We start from the raw sequence: 20,984 nt of genomic DNA, 5'->3' as shown, positions 1-20,984 counted from the left end.
GGATAAGAAACAGAAACACACTGAAACCATCAAATGTTCAGTATTTTAATTACTTTAAGTAATTTTAAAGTTGAATGTGGTTAGTTGACTCATAGATGAATCAAGTAATGATTTCTTTTTAATGCCCAAACACTGTCTGGATGTTTGAGTCGCTCTGTGGTTTGTCTAAAAATCTGAATTACATTTACAAGACTTTTTAAGCAGAAAGTGAAACGTTTCATCTTAAATATTTAATATAATAATTAATATTTTCTTCATCTCCTGTGAAAGTAGAAGTGATATTTGGGTTTTAGACCCTTTGTTGGATAAAACGAGCAACAGTAGGCCAGTGAAACCTGTTTTAGCTCATTTATTACCTATTTATTTGCCTTTTTTAAATATTATTTTGACATTATTGCTGTTTTTATATAATATATTACCTGTCATGTCATTTTGTTGTTGCTTTTTTTGGGTTTTGTTAGTCCACTTGTACATCAAGATATTACAATCAGTATCTTTCACTATTTAGTGACTTCTTGTGTTTTTGATCAAATGTTTATATTTATATTCAGGGTTATAAACACAGACAACATGCAGCTCTTGAACACACCGTGACCCTTGGGGTTATTTTATAGCCCAAAGCATGAATTGGCTCATGAAAGTAGTTGTGATTTGCCTCCAAAAACCCTTTTTAACACCTTTTTCGGAGCAGTTTGAAGTGTTTGTGTTCACGTCTCTCTCACGACGACGGTGCTCACTGTTACATGATGTCGCTCACCTTCACGTCCCAGTGAGCACAGCTGGTACTTTTAAAAGTGAAAGCGCCTTCTGTTCCCGCTCTGACTGAAACCTGAAACGGGTGATGTTGAGCCGGAGAACAAACCGTGGGTGGAGACAGATTAAAGATTACACACGACTAAACCAACACGGCGCAGTTCAGGTTCAGTCAGGTGGGTTTTATTGATGCCAGCCGGCTCCGTCTGGGAAGTGAACACAAGAGACCACAAAGGGTTAAAATAGACTTTACAGAGACACTCCAGCAGGTATTTGAGTCTGGATAACAGGAAAATGTGTGTAAAAGATGTCGTGTTTCATGATTTAAATTTTTATGTGATGCAGAATTAATAGCAGGTGATGAAGAACAGTTTGGAAAACAGGTCACACAATAAAAATACATCACCTTGTGGTTATTTTGATGGATATTAGAATTATAACATGATTCATGATAAGTGGGGATGCTAATTTTTGCATCACAATAAAAAAAAAAAAAACACCAAACAAACACAGTTTCTTACATGTGGAGGACAAAGTTTCTCTTCGTTCTGATGCTGTTTGGTCCCATATTTGACCTGTTTTATCAAAACAATTGCAGCTTCTGCGCTCCATGTTGCAATGTCAGTTAATTATTATCTTATTAATTATTGAGCCCAAGTGGAAAACTGTTCTTAAACCACCTGAAGCAGCTGATGCACTAAACTGTCTGTGTTACACAAATATTGTTCCTCAAAATGATCAAATCCTTCTTAGCTGCATCGTCCACAGTGTCGTGTGCCTCTGTCTCTACTTCTATCCTATCTAATAGAGCTGAAAATGCCCCGTTGTTCTGCCCTTTTTATGGTATTTCTTGGTATTTGTGGTCAAAGGAAGGATGAGTAGTTTAATTACAAAGACTGTATGACACAGTTTAAATAAAGAATTAAACAATGACATAGAAATGAGCTACACTGACTTTTAAAGAGCCAAACATACATGGAAAGTTTTCCTTTTGATTGAAGGTAAATCAGAGTTTAGTCGACTTAGAGAAGTCCACAGATACCAAAGTCTGTCAGATCAGCAGCTCAGCACATAATCGTTATTGATCTTTCACAGGGAGAAGGACATGACTGCAAAATGCATCATCAAGATGGAGGGGACCAAAACCTCCATCACCAACCTCAAGGTACGTTCTGCCTCTTTATTCGCTGTAACTGCGGATTAAAATCATCCTCGTAGCCGAAGCTGCTGCTGCTTTATCTCCTGTGCTCTGGTTTCCAAAGATCCCTGATGGCCTCGCAGGTGATTCGATGAGGGATCGAACCAAAACGTTCACGTACGACTTCTCCTACGACTCCATGGACTGCAAGAGCTCCACGTTCGTGTCCCAGGAAAAGGTGAGTAACAGTGACGGAGCGTCTCTGTTTCCTCTCTCTCCGTTTAAAGACACCCATCAGCTGACGGCTTCGGGAGTAGAGGAGGTTTTACCTCCGTATTACTGACGTGAATCTGAGTTGAGTCAAAACTGTGGAACCTTTTGAGTTCTATGCCCCGAACTTTGATGATGACTAGAGGTGATTAAGATCTTTTACCGTAACATCACGTGTGGCGCTTTTCCACTAGCACCTACTCGGCTCGTCATTTTATACTACCTGGTACCAGGTGACGTCACCAGACTGCAGGCCACTGATTGGCCAATCAGGGAGTGACGTCACTGGATGAGTCATGAGAGCGACTCGCTCACAAGAATCAAACCCTCCGTTTTGTTTTTAAAACGCTGGAAACAGTTTTTATTATTTCTGTGAACGAGGTGAACGGATACACACAAACCAGACGACCCCCCCACTTTGAGGAGGTACGCTACTGTAATGGAAAACCAACCAAACCGAGTCGAGTCGAGGTGAATAGATCTACAACTGTAACGGAAAAGCGCCGATACTGTCTTGACTTCTTCGTCTGGGGATGTTGACAAGACGCTTCCTTTGCCTTTTCTATTTTAAAAGCTGCCTCCAAACACACACGGCTTAACGTCGGCAAAGAGAAGCGTTAGAACGACATTTAAAAATGATCGGCCATTAAAAACACGAATAAAATCTATTAGGCTGACGTTATTTAGCTGTCGTGGCTGTTCACACTCAGCTGTGTGTGTTGTGTTTAATGGACGCTGCCTTTTACGCTGATTATTTCAACCCAAACCACCATCGTTTCCTAAACCTAACCCAGTAGTTTTGGTGCCTAAACCTAACCAAACTGCCAGAGAAAACTGAAATTTAAGCAGTTAAAGTTAAGCAAGTGGATTAATATTAATATTAATAGATTATTCTCTCTCTGGACTTGAATCCCGGTCTCCTGGTTCAGCCACCACGTCTCTTGTTTGTTGAATTTAATGTTCTTTATGCTACGTAACCGGGCCGGCTGTGCACGACAGAACAGGGGCGAAACTGGCTACTTGCTCCCGGCTGTAAAATCGACTCTCTGGATCAATAAAATTAGGAAAAGATGAGATTACATTAGGTAAGATACACAGAATGAAATGAATAGTGGTATGTAGTAATAGGTGACCTGTACATGTCCCCCTGAGCATGATGGGAACTGTAGTGCCAAGACCCACAGCACCAAATGGGGAAAAAAGTTTTGAAGAATCTCTGCTCACATCTACTACGGACGTTGTTCTGCTGACATGTGAACGTTCCTATCTGAGTCTGAGAACAACAATATCTGGCGTGCCGAGATAAGACGGCTGTAATAAAGCTGTGTGGCGTTTAAAGGACTAATCTGGCTAATTTTCCAACACCGTTTTGCAAATCTCCCGTTGTTCTTTTCAGGTGATTAGTGGTAACAAAGGTTTGGATTTGGGGTCAGAGGGCGGAGGATTTATCAAACTCTTGTTCCTGGTCAAAGCAGCTTTTGGCTGATAGTGTGAGTGTGTGTGTGTGTGTGTGTGTGTGTGTTTAACATGACTCCAACTCTGACGTATCACATTACAGCTCTGCAGCGTCAATACTGAGACACTGAGTCATGTGAGCTTCAGATCTGGAGCAAAATGTTTTGCAATCTCATGCAACACAGAGTTTTTGACCCTGGGTCCAATTTTTAGGTCCAATCCAATATTTTGGTGTGTAAATGAGTGGCAGTTACAAAGGTTTTAGAGTTAAGGACTAAGTTATTCTTCTATGATTTACTTTATTATTAGTATTATTATTGTTCTAGAGAGACCTGGAAGATCCTTTTGGTTTAACCACAAACAGCCGTTATATCGCTCTCTGCACACACACCAGACTACATTCACTAAAACAGGGATTGTAGCTCATAGAAGTCAGGAATACCTAGTCTAGCTCTGCCTCAATTGGTTAGTTTGTTTGAGTTGATGTAATATAATGGATCCAAACTAACCCTTTAAAACACTAAAGTCATTCAACAACACAAACAAACTAGCAGATTGAGACAACAGTAGATCGGTAACTGATCCCTGTTTTAGTGAATGTAGTCTGGTGTGTGTGCTGTTTGTGGTTAAACCAAAAGGATCTTCCAGGTCTCTCTCTGTAGGGATCCTTTCCATAATGCTGTCACACACTTAGAATAACACTCTGAGCCTGTCAGTGGATCAAACATGCAGAAATAAAAGCTCTTATTTTCTTGTTTTATTTGCAGGTTTTCAAAGATCTGGGCTCAGACGTGCTGAGGGCGGCATTTGAGGGCTACAACGCCTGTGTCTTCGCCTACGGTCAGACCGGTTCGGGGAAGTCCTACACCATGATGGGAAATCCAGTGAGACAAAACTCCACATATATATAATATATATAATATTTAACCTTCACACTGCAGACCCTCTTCTCCACAAAGACCGTTTTAACAGAGCGACAGGATTCACTGTCCAGGTCCAGACCGTCGAGCTGTCTGCTGCAGCGGTGACGTCGTCACTTGAAGGCTCCGGCCGCCGATTGATTAACCGTTGTCTTCATGATCGGTTTATCTGTTGATCACTTCTCCAGTAGATGGGGGGGGGTGGCGTTCATGACGATGTCTTCAAACTGTCCGACTAACGGCCCAAAAGATATCAAGATATTCAAATTACAGTCATATTATCAAAGAGTCTCACTTCATATCAAAACAGTTGCTGCTAATTGATTAATTGATTAGCCGCTGCCGCTCTGGAGTCACATCCTGAGTTCTCCTCCAAGTGTTCGCATGTCGGCGTAACTTTCTGTGGATGAATTGTCACACAACCAAGTGTGACGCAGTCAGGAAACTTCAGAGGTGTAGCTCAGGTCACAGCGAAGGCCGAGTACAGAGGTGGACGTTGGTCTCAAGTTATGGATCACTGTCCTCCAGTTTCAATCAATCACTCCTGTCCGCTGTGGTGTAAAACACTGTAGTCTCTATCAAACACACAGGAGGAAATGGGGCATTTGTCTTGGACTATTTTCAGCGGCGGATGAATCCATATTTTTTGCGGTGATGAAGGAACATGTCAGCCAGTGCAGCAGTGAGGCTCATTGATGTGTTTTTAATGGTTTTTTGACGCTCTGAGGCTCAAAGGAAGACGATCAATCAGGCTGTGATGCGTACACACTGACCGTGTTGATAAGAGAAATGTTGCTGCAAACACTCGATTCATTTGTTTAGTGTCGGCTTATAAATGGTTAATAATAAATAATAAATCAAAATATCCACCAGCACCTTTCTAAATTCTCTGAAATAATGGAGGACATGACCTTAGTGTCCTCCGCCGTCTGCTGACGAGTCCGAAGTGTCGAAGGTCCCGATCCGCCTGTTGTGTTGGCTTCGGGGAGGGAGACGAGTCCTGAACCCCCGCGGAGCCTCGTGAGGTTTTATTTGTGTGTTTGATCTCCACTGAAGATGAACCTGCAGGCCGAGCGGCAGAGGAGATTAGATACGCTTTATATAAGAGAGGGTGATGTGGACAAACTAAAAACTCACTTTCTTTCTCCATAAGGATTCCCCCTTAGCATTAGCATTAGCATCAGCTGTGCCACATATGGACATACACGCTTTCACTTCATGTCGCTTTGTGTAAAAGTCTGACTTTTCTTTTTATTCCCGGTGTCTCAGGGAGATGCAGGTCTGATCCCGAGGTTCTGTGAAGGTCTGTTCAGCCGGATCTCCGAGGCGACTCGCTGGGATGAAGCTTCATTTCGTACAGAAGTCAGGTGAGACCTGACGCTTCCACCACCAGATCTTAGTACAAACATGCCGCGTGCTTATTGGCTCACTGATATTGATCAGACTCACTCCGAAGGTATTGGTACACAGCACAAGTTTCAGCCTGCTCAGTTCGCTTTACGTGCAGGTGACATGTTTGTAGTTTCAGATGCACTTCGGTGTCATTCTGCCCTCTACACTTCACCCCCTCTGCTTGTGGGAGGGTGTTTTTGCACCAGTGCTCCTTTATCAGGCCCCAGTAGCCCGAAACTTTAAAGCTTTAAAGCTTTAAAGAAGCATCTTGCAACTTGACTCCATCGGGCAGCACCAGAGCTGATGACGTCCTCTGTAGTTAATGTTCATGATTCACAAGCGCTTCCTCTAAGCAGCTGGACTGTTTCTGACTGAAGCAGATGAGCCGTGCAGGAAGTCGGACACAGAGACGGCATGAGAAAACCTAAAAGGACAAACCTGAGGTAACAGAGCACTTAGTTGGGATTGGTTTGTGCCCTCAGCTACCTGGAGATCTACAACGAGAGGGTGAGGGACCTGCTGAGGAGGAAATCCACTCAAACCTACAACCTGCGAGTCCGGGAGCACCCGAAGGATGGACCTTATGTAGAAGGTGAGACGCTCCAGGATTCTGTTTCTCTTTGATTTCATTTGAATTTATGCTGATTTCATTTTTTTCTAGTTTTTTTTTAATTGAAAACTTGTATATTGATAAAATATCAAATTACCTCCACTACACACTGACACACTGACTAACTAACACACACACACTATAGACCTCCACTACACACTAACACACTGACTAACTAGCACACACACACTATAGACCTCCACTACACACTAACTAACTAGCACACACACACACTATAGACCTCCACTACACACTGACACACTGACTAACTAGCACACACACACTATAGACCTCCACTACACACTGACACACTGACTAACTAGCACACACACACTATAGACCTCCACTACACACTAACTAACTAGCACACACACACACTATAGACCTCCACTACACACTGACTAACTAGCACACACACACTATAGACCTCCACTACACACTAACTAACTAGCACACACACACTATAGACCTCCACTACACACTGACTAACTAGCACACACACACACACACACTATAGACCTCCACTACACACTGACACACTAACTAACTAGCACACACACACACTATAGACCTCCACTACACACTAACACACTGACTAACTAGCACACACACACACTATAGACCTCCACTACACACTGACACACTAACTAACTAGCACACACACACACTATAGACCTCCACTACACACTGACACACTAACTAACTAGCACACACATACACTATAGACCTCCACTACACACTGACACACTAACTAACTAGCACACACACACACTATAGACCTCCACTACACACTGACACACTGACTAACTAGCACACACACACTATAGACCTCCACTACACACTAACTAACTAGCACACACACACACTATAGACCTCCACTACACACTGACTAACTAGCACACACACACTATAGACCTCCACTACACACTGACTAACTAGCACACACACACACACACACTATAGACCTCCACTACACACTGACACACTAACTAACTAGCACACACACACACTATAGACCTCCACTACACACTGACACACTAACTAACTAGCACACACATACACTATAGACCTCCACTACACACTGACACACTAACTAACTAGCACACACACACACTATAGACCTCCACTACACACTGACACACTGACTAACTAGCACACACACACTATAGACCTCCACTACACACTAACTAACTAGCACACACACACACACTATAGACCTCCACTACACACTGACTAACTAGCACACACACACTATAGACCTCCACTACACACTAACTAACTAGCACACACACACTATAGACCTCCACTACACACTGACTAACTAGCACACACACACACACACACACTATAGACCTCCACTACACACTGACACACTAACTAACTAGCACACACACACACTATAGACCTCCACTACACACTGACACACTAACTAACTAGCACACACACTATAGACCTCCACTACACACTGACACACTAACTAACTAGCACACACACACACACTATAGACCTCCACTACACACTGACACACTAACTAACTAGCACACACACACTATAGACCTCCACTACACACTGACACACTAACTAACTAGCACACACACACACTATAGACCTCCACTACACACTGACACACTAACTAACTAGCACACACACACTATAGACCTCCACTACACACTGACACACTAACTAACTAGCACACACACACACTATAGACCTCCACTACACACTGACACACTAACTAACTAGCACACACACACACACTATAGACCTCCACTACACACTGACACACTAACTAACTAGCACACACACACACTATAGACCTCCACTACACACTGACACACTGACTAACTAGCACACACACACACTATAGACCTCCACTACACACTGACACACTGACTAACTAACACACACACACACTATAGACCTCCACTACACACTAACACACTGACTAACTAGCACACACACACTATAGACCTCCACTACACACTAACACACTGACTAACTAACACACACACACACTATAGACCTCCACTACACACTAACACACTGACTAACTAGCACACACACACTATAGACCTCCACTACACACTAACACACTGACTAACTAGCACACACACACACTATAGACCTCCACTACACACTGACACACTAACTAACTAGCACACACACACACTATAGACCTCCACTACACACTGACACACTAACTAACTAGCACACACACACACACTATAGACCTCCACTACACACTAACACACTAACTAACTAGCACACACACACACACACTATAGACCTCCACTACACACTGACACACTGACTAACTAGCACACACACACACTATAGACCTCCACTACACACTGACACACTAACTAACTAGCACACACACACACTATAGACCTCCACTACACACTGACACACTAACTAACTAGCACACACACACACACTATAGACCTCCACTACACACTGACACACTGACTAACTAACACACACACACACTATAGACCTCCACTACACACTGACACACTAACTAACTAGCACACACACACACACTATAGACCTCCACTACACACTGACACACTGACTAACTAGCACACACACACACTATAGACCTCCACTACACACTGACACACTAACTAACTAGCACACACACACACTATAGACCTCCACTACACACTGACACACTAACTAACTAGCACACACACACACACACTATAGACCTCCACTACACACTGACACACTGACTAACTAGCACACACACACACTATAGACCTCCACTACACACTGACACACTAACTAACTAGCACACACACACACTATAGACCTCCACTACACACTGACACACTAACTAACTAGCACACACACACACACACACTATAGACCTCCACTACACACTAACACACTAACTAACTAGCACACACACACACACTATAGACCTCCACTACACACTGACACACTGACTAACTAGCACACACACACACTATAGACCTCCACTACACACTGACACACTAACTAACTAGCACACACACACACACTATAGACCTCCACTACACACTGACACACTGACTAACTAGCACACACACACACTATAGACCTCCACTACACACTGACACACTAACTAACTAGCACACACACACACACTATAGACCTCCACTACACACTGACACACTAACTAACTAGCACACACACACACTATAGACCTCCACTACACACTGACACACTGACTAACTAGCACACACACACTATAGACCTCCACTACACACTGACACACTGACTAACTAGTACACACACACACTATAGACCTCCACTACACACTGACACACTGACTAACTAGTACACACACACACTATAGACCTCCACTACACACTGACACACTGACTAACTAGCACACACACACACTATAGACCTCCACTACACACTGACACACTGACTAACTAACACACACACACACTATAGACCTCCACTACACACTGACACACTGACTGTTATTGACATTGACATTCATTGTCTGACTCCCTGTTACCTGCCGCCTCCCTCCTGGTCTCAGATCTGTCCAAACACCTGGTGCAGAACTACAGCGACGTGGAGGAGCTGATGGAGGCCGGAAACATCAACCGCACCACCGCCAGCACCGGCATGAACGACGTCAGCAGCCGCTCGCACGCCATCTTCACCATCAACTTCACACAGGTCAGACATTATTCACCCGCAACAGGAAGTGGATTGTTCCTCTGGGGGAGGGGGTTGGTTTGGATTGAGTTTGAAAGTTAATCCGTGGTTTAATATTTTTGATAAGAAGACGGTGTGGATTTCAGGAGCCCAGTAAGTGTCCAGTGATCAGACCCCCCCACAGTACAGGAGTGGAATTATAGAGTAAATTAGATTTATGTCATGAGGAAGATGACTTTTTTTTCCGTCCAGAATTTGATGAATGAATCTTTCTGGAGACAAAGTGGGTCAGATATGTGATGTGAGGAGCTTCAGACCAGATTCTGTGGAGGTTTGAGTGAATAACATTGCAGTGTAGTTTTATATTAGCGAACCTGATTGATTTTTGTCTGGTTTTCTCTCGTCTCCCCCTGACATTCTGCATCGTTGCTCATGTGTGCACGCCTTGCCTCTCCCAAAATGTTTACATTAAGGTATAAGAAAATCAAATCAAATCAAATCAAAGTTTATTTATATAGCCCTTTCCAACAGCCCAAAAAGGTGACCAAAGTGCTTCACAGATAAAAAAAACCAAAGGAAATTATTTTAAAAACAGAAACATGACTTAAAATAGCAGTAAAATAGACAATAAAAATAGACAATATTAAACCACTAAAATCTACATCTAAACGTGAACACATAATTCACCTAACTAAAATAAAAGATAGGAAGAAAAGGAAGGAGAAGTTCATCTAAGAATTTAATGTGGGAACCTGGTCAGTCATAGTTGTGTCTCCCTCAAAGTCTGCAATGGAGATAATAATAATAATAATAATAATAATACATTTTATTTATAGGCGTCTTTCAAGGCACTCAAGGACACCGTACAACACACAGATAAAAATAGATAGATAAGAAGGGCTGTTGCTATATTCCAACACCGTGCTATTGACAAGCCGACAACAAGAATATTCAGCGTTTGGTGCTGCTGCAGCGGGACTTCAGGTGGATGTTAGTGATTGTGAAACACATGGGTGAGGACTGAGGAGGAAAATACAGGTATCGGCCTGTCCATTAACCCTTTAACACCTCAGCCTCAAAATGTCCGCCTGGACTTTTTTTTTTTTTGTTGCTTATTTTGACTATAAAAGGGTTTTCAATATCTGGCAGTTATTTACAACTTACTGCACGTTATAAGAGTGTAATAACAGTTTAAAAGAGAGAAGAACACAAACGGAATTTGGTTTTAGTGGGAAAAAATAATGCAATTGAGCAAGAATAACAGATTTTGCAAATTAAAGTTGAAATTTGAAAAGTCTAAAACTTCTGGGAGAGGTGTGAGTGAAATTACCGTAATGACATCACACTGGCTGTAAAGAGCAACGTCTCAGCTTTCAGGAACTGTAGGATTTTTTTCGATGACGCAAACCGTGGCTTAATTACGGTAAACGACACAATTACGACACACACTAAGTTAAAGGGTTAAAACTGTCTCATCTTTGTCATTTAAACAACAATAACGAGCCCTGAGTGTAATTGTCTCTGCAGCCATGTTTGCACCTGATAACAGCGAGCAATTGAAGCTTATTAACGTAACACTGCAACCAGGTTAAATGAAGTGAAGTAAATGGAAAAGGAGCTTAACTGCCACCCAAGCTTACACAAGGGGAAGTTCCTTCACCAGGACAGAGTAGAGATGAATACATTTAGTTTGATCCAATGCAAATGATTCAAATGTAGGACGTCCTGTTGGCTTTGCTGAACATTTCACAAAAGTCAAAATCATTTTATGAAATCGACTAAGACAGCAGGAAGCTGTTTAGGGTGGACACGGGGATGATTATTGCTCCATGATGTTGGCTGTGCCAGGCGGCCTGAAGGTGTCGGCCCCAGTGTTTGGCCACTGATTGTTCAGTCCTTGTGTTCATCAACTAGTTTATTTTACAGTTTTTATTTCACAATCACACATTTACAGATTTCTGTGACTCATAAACCTTCTTATCAGTACTCTTAAACAAAGGAAAGATGGGTCAAAGTGGCCCAGAAATAAACAAAATGAGAAATTCTTTTTTTGTGTTTAGGGATGTCCCCAACTAACAATTCATAAAAAAGATGTAAAGCCCAGCCAAGATGCTGCTCCTGTGGTTGGCTGCTGGGAAAACTTGGGTTATGTTTAGTCACTGCAAAATATTTTATATATCTATATATCTATATATCTATATATATATATATACACATATATATACATATATATATATATATATATATATATATATATATATATATATATATATATAGATATATAGATATATATATAGATATATATATAGATATATATATATATATATATATCTATATCTAGAAGACAGAAGAAACATCAGCACACATTTAAAGGTACTTGTGGAGTTTTTTCCAGCAGAAGCGCCACAGAAAGTTAGAGGAAGATCCTTTAGCATGTGTTGGATTGGTTAACTCACTGTAATACGCTGTAGTCTTATATTAAGCTTTATAGTACAAAGAAATATTCTGCACACGTTTTCTGTGGCTGCACATCAAATAGAAAAATTAAAATGAAATAAGAAATCTTATCAGTGAAGTGGAAATCAATCACCAGTAAACATATTCTGTAGAAAACAAGAATAAAACATGTACAATATTATTATTATATCCTGAATATGTACTTTTGTTCCCTTTTAGTTAAGATTAATCAATACATGAAATAAGAGAAGTTATCAGTTTACTTGACTAATTGACAGGAGAGATGATCAGAGGGGCAGAGTTTTTACCTCCATCATTATTTTCCGGACTGAAGTAGGGGAAGAGTTTCTCAGTGAAGGAGCAGCTGGTGAAGGAGTAGATGAGAGCTGCAGCATCTACGTCATAAAAGGAGACCAGACCGTCCTCATAGTCCACAAACACCCCCACCTTCTGAGGCTGAGACCTCAGAGAGAGAAGGACTGAAGGGTCATCAAGAGCTTCGTACTCATTCCCATTACTCAACCATACAGTCCAGTAACCATTCTTAGGGATCAGTGTGATTTCCTCTTTCCTGTTGATCGACTCTCTGGCCACTCCTAAAGACCATTCAGTTTTTCCTTTAACCTGAACCTCAAAGTAGAATCTGCCTGAAGAGAAACTCTGCTCTCCTAAGACATTGACACACTTAGAAAACCTCTCTGGATTGTCTGGGAGATTCTTCCACACATCACTATCATACACTTGTTTCCCATCATCAGACAGGATGAGATAAGGATTTGCTGTATCAGGATCAAGAGTCACATCCACTGCAAACTGCTGGACCCTCCTCAGCTCAGCTTTAATCAGCTCCTTCATCTCTTTACTGAGATCCTCCTCCAGCTGAGCCACAGCTCTGCTCACAGTCCCCTCATAGGACGGTGGAGGGACGCTGACCTCTGTCCAGTCCCTGGTGGCTGGAGGCTGGTTGGTGTTGAGGGACTGGACACTCTGGAGGAGATGGAGGTGGTCTTCAGAGCGTGAGAGCTGCTCCACCTCAGTCCTCCTCTTCATCAGCTCAGAGATTTCCTGTTCCAGCTCTCTGATGAAAGCTTGGGCCTGTTTTTCTGCTCTTTCCTGCTTCTCTTTGATGGTGTTGATGAGCTCTGCCTGGCCTCTCTCAACACGCTCCTTCAGAGAAGTGAAGACCTGAAGACCTTCTGCTATCACTCTGTCTGCATCTTCCTGACTGAGGTCAGCTGACCGTTTGATCTCCTCAATCTTCAGTCGTCTCTTCTGGATCATCTGCTGGATTTCAGCCTCTGTCTTCCCCAGCTCGGCCTTCTGTCCTTCATATTCTTCTTTCAGAGGAACAAACTCATGTGTCTTGTGGTCTAAAACAGAGCAGAGCATGCAGACACACGTCTGGTCGGTCTTACAGAACAGCTTCAGAGGTTTATCGTGCTTCGTACACATCCTGCTGTCCAGGTTCTCCACAGGGTCGATCAGCTGGTGTCTTTTCAGACGTGAAGCTGTCAGATGAGGCTCCAGGTGAGTCTCACAGTAGGAGACCAGACACATCAGGCAGGACTTCAGGGCCTTCAGTTTGGTTCCAGCGCAGACGTCACAGGGAACTTCTCCTGGTTTGGACACTTGTTGCTCTGAGCTGCTGCTGCTGGCGTCCTGTTGAGCTGACTGTCTGAACTGAGAGACCATCTCAGAGAGCAAAGTGTTGACCCTCAAATCAGGTCTTGTGGTAAAAGCCTTGTTACACATGGGGCACAGAAACCAGTCGTTAGTGTTCCAGTGTTCAGTGATGCAGGTTTTGCAGAAGTTGTGTCCACATGATGTGCTGACGGGATCAGTGAGCACATCCAGACAGATGGAGCACAGAAACTGATCTTCATACAGCAGACAACTGGCAGCAGCCATGTCTGCACACAGTGGGAAAGAAAAGGAAAAACAGTGTAGTCAAAAAACATTTTAATTATTGTTTAAAACCAAAGATTTCTTCTGTCAGGTGAAGTAATTCTGAACTACATAAAGGGGAGAGCGGGTGAGTAGAGCCAGTTTTTACTTGAAGCGTCTTTTAAAGTGAGAACATGACAGTAATGCCTCCAGCTAGCAGGTGATATTTCATGATGTGAATCTGTGGAAACAGTTTTCACAATATGAGTATCCAAAAAACAAAGAGGATCAGAGTAAATTGTTCCATTGATGTTAAAGTAAAACTGGTTAAATGAAAAACTATGAAGCTAATCCAATAACCAAATGACTGCCTAATGGTTTCATAAATGATAAAGCTGCAACGTCAAGTTGAAAAATTTAAGAACAAAATCACCTCAAATTGAACAAACTCAAGTGTGATTAGCAAACTACTGAAACTATTAATCAATAACTCTTTCAACTGTTTATCAAGAACTCTTAGCAAACTATTTGAAGTGGTTATCCAGACTTTGTGCTAAGCTAATCAGCTAATGGTGACAGTGGCCATAGAGCCACTGAATTAATGACCCCTAGAAGAAGAGCTCTGGTGGTGATTTCTGACTCCACATGCATCAGTTGGATGCTGCTTCAGTGTAGAATTATAGTGAAATAATCCTTTAATAACCTACAGCTGTACTGACCCTTTGTCTTGATGAAGAAGAGCATTGCTAACAAAGCTCTGAATACCTGATGAGAAACACGTTACATTTCCTCTTGGTGCTTCACATTAAAAGCCTCCTGCTGGCTCTCTGCTGGAAAGCCTTTATTGTGAAGCAGTAGAGGAAACAGGAAGCAGTATGGCTGCATGAAGTGATCAGTAAACGGTGATGATACCAGGAAAGTGGAGGGAAACTAAACTCCAAACCACAGAGAATCAGTTTAAAGTCCCTAAAGTCCTGAGAGCTGACACACAGAGGCTGTTTAAAGCTGTTAAAGTGGTCGCTGGACAAACAGCCGTAGTTCTACTTTAACCAACGTCACAAGTGTGAAATGAGAAAAGAGGAACTTCCTGCCGAGCGGAGCTGAAGCTTTGTGTTGATCCTGGTGGTTGAAGCTGTAAATGTGATCATCTGTACTCACCAGTGTTTGGCAGAGGCTCTGCTGTGTTGTTGAGGAGACCTGATGAAGTCAGTCTGGATTTTCTTCAGACAGAAACACAGACGTGTCTCCACGGCTGCCTGGCTGCCACTCTGACTGACTTTACTTTCAGTTCTGCAGTGTGACGTTGAAGCTCTGCTCCTCCTCTGGTTCCTCCCTCTGATTTACACAGTTGGTGGGAAACTCCCCAGTCTTCTCTGTTAATATGGAACAAAGGTGGTTCTGCACCCAACAGTTGGAGGAGGGAGGTTTTACTGTAGCTGGCGTCTCCTCCTGCAGAGACTGGTGTGAGGCTGTTGGTCGGGTCCTCGGCCATCATGAGTGATGATCCTGAACATGACGGACGGTGTGTTCGCTCACATGTACCAGGAGTGTTTGGTGCTCGGCGTGGCAGCAGTACGCTCACTTTGGGCTCATCATCCCTCTGTTGTGGTCCATCTAGTGGTCGTTCTGGTTGGCAGCAGCAGTCTGTGGTCCACATGGAGGCCTGTTGTTGTTGTTGCTGCAGTGCAGCAGGGAGTCATGTACAAGTGGTCAGACATGAGGAGGCTGTCAGGTCTACTTTATTGAGTATGTGATTGATGAAGAAGCCCCCTTCTCCTGATGAGAGGAACACCAGCGATTGTCTGAGAGCATGTGGACCGGCCTGAAGGTGTCGGCTCCAGTGTTTGGCCACAGATTATTCAGTCCTTGTGTTCATCAACTAGTTTATTTTACAGTTTTTATTTCACAATCACACATTTACAGATTTCGTTGACTCATAAACCTTCTTAAACAAATGAAGATGGGTCAAAGTGGCCCACAAATAAACAAAATGAGAAAAAAACACAAATTATTGTTGTATTGTCCCCAACTAACAATTTTTATATATTTTTTTGACATTGGCAGCAACTTTTCCACACAAGACAAAGAGAGAGAGACCGTAAAGAACAGTTTCCAAGCGCCTCCTGCTGCTGATTTTGAGCGATTATTGTGAATGCTCTGATTCCTAAATGTACATTAATTATGCTATGAAGCCAATGGCAAACTATTCTATGGGTAAAAAGATGTAAAGCCCAGCCAAGATGCTGCTCCTGTGGTTGGCTGCTGGGAAAACTTGGGTTATGTTTAGTCACTGCAAAATATTATATATATTATTGTATATAGGGGTATTTTCGGTCCCTGACGGTGCCACGCCTCGACTCCCCACTCGTCTTTTCTCTCTGGACCTTGACAGAAGAAACATCAGCACACATTTAAAGGTACTTGTGGAGTTTTTTCCAGCAGAAGCGCCATAGGAAGTTACAGGAAGATCCTTTAGCATGTGTTGGATTGGTTAACTCACTGTAATAAGCTGTAGTCTTATATTAAGCTTTATAGTACAAAGAAATATTCTGCACACGTTTTCTGTGGCTGCACATCAAATAGAAACATTAAAATGAAATAAGAAATCTTATCAGTGAAGTGCAAATCAATCACCAGTAAACACATTCTGTAGAAAACAAGAATAAAACATGTACAATATTATTATTATTATTATATACTGAATATGTACGTTTGTTCCCTTGAGTTAAGATTAATCAATACATGAAAAAAGAGAAGTTATCAGTTTACTTGACTAATTGACAGGAGAGATGATCAGAGGGGCAGAGTTTTCGCCTCCATCATTATCACATGGACTGAAGAAGGGGAAGAGTTTCTCAGTGAAGGAGCAGCTGGTGAAGGAGTAGATGAGAGCTGCAGCATCTACGTCATAAAAGGAGACCAGACCGTCCTCATAGTCCACAAACACCCCCACCTTCTGAGGCTGAGACCTCAGAGAGAGACGGTTACCAAGAGCTTTGTACTCATTCCCATTCCTCAAACATACAGTCCAGTAACCATCCTCAGGGCTCAGTATGATGTCCTCTTTCCTGTTGATCGACTCTCTGGCCACTCCTAAATCCCATTCAGTTTTTCCTTTAACCTGAACCTCAAAGTAGAATCTGCCTGAAGAGAAACTCTGCTCTCCTAAGACAATGATATACTCAGAAAACCTCTCTGGATTGTCTGGTAGATTCTTCCTCACATCACTATCATTCACTTGTTTCCCATCATCAGACAGGATGAGATAAGGATTTGCTGTATCAGGATCAAGAGTCACATCCACTGCAAACTTCTGGACCCTCCTCAGCTCAGCTTTAATCAGCTTCTTCATCTCTTTACTGAGATCCTGCTCCAGCTGAGCCACAGCTCTCCTCACAGTCCCCTCATAGGACGGTGGAGGGACGCTGACCTCTGTCCAGTCCCTGGTGGCTGGAGGCTGGTTGGTGTTGAGGGTCTGGACACTCTGGAGGAGATGGAGGTGGTCTTCAGAGCGTGAGAGCTGCTCCACCTCAGTCCTCCTCTTCATCAGCTCAGAGATTTCCTGTTCCAGCTCTCTGATGAAAGCTTGGGCCTGTTTTTCTGCTCTTTCCTGCTTCTCTTTGATGGTGTTGATGAGCTCTGCCTGGCCTCTCTCAACACGCTCCTTCAGAGAAGTGAAGACCTGAACACCTTCTGCTATCACTCTGTCTGCATCTTCCTGACTGAGGTCAGCTGACCGTTTGATCTCCTCAATCTTCAGTCGTCTCTTCTGGATCATCTGCTGGATTTCAGCCTCTGTCTTCCCCAGCTCGGCCTTCTGTCCTTCATATTCTTCTTTCAGAGGAACAAACTTATGTCCTATGTGGTCTAAAACAAGGCAGAGCATGCAGACACACGTCTGGTCGGTCTTACAGAACAGCTCCAGAGGTTTATCGTGCTTCGTACACATCCTGCTGTCCAGGTTCTCCACAGGGTCGATCAGCTGGTGTCTTTTCAGACGTGAAGCTGTCAGATGAGGCTCCAGGTGAGTCTCACAGTAGGAGACCAGACACACCAGGCAGGACTTCAGGGCCTTCAGTTTGGTTCCAGTGCAGACGTCACAGGGAACTTCTCCTGGTTTGGACACTTGTTGCTCTGAGCTGCTGCTGCTGGCGTCCTGTTGAGCTGACTGTCTGAACTGAGAGACCATCTCAGAGAGCAAAGTGTTGACCCTCAAATCAGGTCTTGTGGTAAAAGCCTCTTTACACACTGGACACAGAAACCGGTCGTTAGTGTTCCAGTGTTCAGTGATGCAGGTTTTGCAGAAGTTGTGTCCACATGGTGTGGTGACGGGATCAGTGAGCACATCCAGACAGATGGAGCACAGAAACTGATCTTCATACAGCAGAAAACTGGCAGCAGCCATGTCTGCACACAGTGGGAAAGAAAAGGAAAAACACTGTAGTCAATAAACTAGCAACATGGTACCAGTGGAAAACATGACAATAGTGAATACATGAATAATAATAACATCCCCCGGCAGTCTGAGCCTACAGCAGCATCACTAGAGGCTGGTCCAAGGCCTGAACCAGCCCTAAACTATAGGCTTTATCACTAAGTGGAGGTTTTTGACCCTCTCTGAAATGTAGAGGTGTTTGACTCCCGAACCCAAACTGGAAGCAGATTCCACAGGAGAGGAGCCTGATAGCTGAAAGCTCTGGCTCCATCACTACTTCAGAGGACTTTAGGAGCCACCAGTCGGCTGCAGTCTGGGAGCTCAGAGCTCCAGTGGGGTAGTACGGTACCATGAGCTCTTTAAGATATGATGGAGCCTACAGGCGTCAGCGGGCTAACTTTCCTGATCTTCACAGGTCTTTTAGACAACAACTGGCTGAAGGAGCCTTTAAGTTCCTTGAAAAAAGATTCCTGGGACTAAATGTTTCAGGTACTTTGGGTGCAAACTGATGATATTAGTCAGTCATGTTCAGTTTCATCTATGTGACATCACTGTTTTGGCCGACGCCCAGGATCCTCACTGTTCCCTGAATACCTGATGAGAAACACGTTCCATTTCCTCTTGGTGCTTCACATTAAAAGCCTCCTGCTGGCTCTCTGCTGGAAAGCCTTTATTGTGAAGCAGTAGAGGAAACAGGAAGCAGTATGGCTGCATGTAGTGATCAGTAAACAGTAATGACAGCAGGAAAGTGGAGGGAAACTAAACTCCAAACCACAGAGAATCAGTTTAAAGTCCCTAAAGTCCTGAGAGCTGACACACAGAGGCTGTTTAAAGCTGTTAAAGTGGTCGCTGGACAAACAGCCGTAGTTCTACTTTAACCAACGTCACAAGTGTGAAATGAGAAAAGAGGAACTTCCTGCTGAGCGGAGCTGAAGCTTTGTGTTGATCCTGGTGGTTGAAGCTGTAAATGTGATCATCTGTACTCACCAGTGTTTGGCAGAGGCTCTGCTGTGTTGTTGAGGAGACCTGATGAAGTCAGTCTGGATTTTCTTCAGACAGAAACACAGACGTGTCTCCACGGCTGCCTGGCTGCCACTCTGACTGACTTTACTTTCAGTTCTGCAGTGTGACGTTGAAGCTCTGCTCCTCCTCTGGTTCCTCCCCCTGATTTACACAGTTGGTGGGAAACTCCCCAGTCTTCTCTGTTAATATGGAGCAAAGGTGGTTCTGCACCCAACAGGTGGAGGAGGGAGGTTTTACTGTAGCTGGCGTCTCCTCCTGCAGAGACTGGTGTGAGGCTGTTGGTCGGGTCCTCGGCCATCATGAGTGATGATCCTGAACATGACGGACGGTGTGTTCGCTCACATGTACCAGGAGTGTTTGGTGCTCGGCGTGGCAGCAGTACGCTCACTTTGGGCTCATCATCCCTCTGTTGTGGTCCATCTAGTGGTCGTTCTGGTTGGCAGCAGCAGTCGGTGGTCCACATGGAGGCCTGTTGTTGTTGCTGCAGTGCAGCAGGGAGTCATGTACAAGTGGTCAGACATGAGGAGGCTGTCAGGTCTACTTTTTTGAGTATGTGATTGATGAAGAAGCCCCCTTCTCCTGATGAGAGGAACACCAGCGATTGTCCGAGAGCATGTGGACCGGCCTGAAGGTGTCGGCCCCAGTGTTTGGCCACTGATTATTCAGTCCTTGTGTTCATCAACTAGTTTATTTTAAAGTTTTTATTTCACAATCACACATTTACAGATTTCATTGAGTCATAAACCTTTTTAAACAAATGAAGATGGGTCAAAGTGGCCCTCAAATAAACAAAATGAGAAAAAAAACACAAATTATTGTTGTATTGTCCCCAACAAATAATTTTTATATTTTTTTTTGACATTGGCAGCAACTTTTCCACACAAGACAAAGACAGAGAGACCGTAATTAACAGTTTCCAAGCGCCCCCTGCTGCTGATTTTGAGCGATTATTGTGAATGCTCTGATTCCTAAATGTGCATTAATTAT

General features: G+C 43.3%; 3 protein-coding genes across 3 annotated transcripts in view; 1 reads left to right on the top strand and 2 right to left on the bottom strand.

Moving 5' to 3' along the window:
- The window catches only part of kif16ba (kinesin family member 16Ba), a 59,205-nt gene that overhangs the window by 1,230 nt on the left and 36,991 nt on the right, over positions 1 to 20,984 (top strand). Inside the window, exons 2-7 of the mRNA XM_070855756.1 lie at positions 1,849 to 1,918; positions 2,016 to 2,129; positions 4,384 to 4,500; positions 5,806 to 5,903; positions 6,411 to 6,520; positions 10,077 to 10,219. Of these exons, the coding sequence (XP_070711857.1) occupies positions 1,849 to 1,918; positions 2,016 to 2,129; positions 4,384 to 4,500; positions 5,806 to 5,903; positions 6,411 to 6,520; positions 10,077 to 10,219 (652 nt within the window). The remainder of the gene's footprint in view (positions 1 to 1,848; positions 1,919 to 2,015; positions 2,130 to 4,383; positions 4,501 to 5,805; positions 5,904 to 6,410; positions 6,521 to 10,076; positions 10,220 to 20,984) is intronic.
- LOC139223511 (E3 ubiquitin-protein ligase TRIM21-like) lies at positions 12,875 to 15,792 on the bottom strand. The gene is made up of 2 exons (XM_070855440.1): positions 15,698 to 15,792; positions 12,875 to 14,565 (listed from the first exon to the last, which is right to left on the bottom strand). Exon 2 carries the CDS (start codon positions 14,561 to 14,563, stop codon positions 12,923 to 12,925), a length of 1,641 nt encoding a protein of 546 aa, XP_070711541.1. The 5' UTR covers positions 14,564 to 14,565; positions 15,698 to 15,792; the 3' UTR covers positions 12,875 to 12,922.
- Positions 17,232 to 20,058, bottom strand: LOC139223528 (E3 ubiquitin-protein ligase TRIM21-like). Its single transcript, XM_070855464.1, has 2 exons — positions 19,962 to 20,058; positions 17,232 to 18,946 (listed from the first exon to the last, which is right to left on the bottom strand). Exon 2 carries the CDS (start codon positions 18,942 to 18,944, stop codon positions 17,313 to 17,315), a length of 1,632 nt encoding a protein of 543 aa, XP_070711565.1. The 5' UTR covers positions 18,945 to 18,946; positions 19,962 to 20,058; the 3' UTR covers positions 17,232 to 17,312.

The sequence above is a fragment of the Pempheris klunzingeri genome, chromosome 3 (genome assembly GCF_042242105.1).
Source record: "Pempheris klunzingeri isolate RE-2024b chromosome 3, fPemKlu1.hap1, whole genome shotgun sequence".
NCBI lineage: Eukaryota > Metazoa > Chordata > Actinopteri > Acropomatiformes > Pempheridae > Pempheris > Pempheris klunzingeri.
The sequence above is the reverse complement of the archived record's forward strand: the minus strand, read 5'-3'. Positions and strand labels throughout refer to the sequence as shown.

Coding starts and splice junctions, on each gene's coding strand:
- LOC139223528 (XM_070855464.1), bottom strand. CDS start 18,944: ATGGCTGCTGCCAGTTTTCTGCTGTATGAAGATCAGTTTCTGTGCTCC.
- LOC139223511 (XM_070855440.1), bottom strand. CDS start 14,563: ATGGCTGCTGCCAGTTGTCTGCTGTATGAAGATCAGTTTCTGTGCTCC.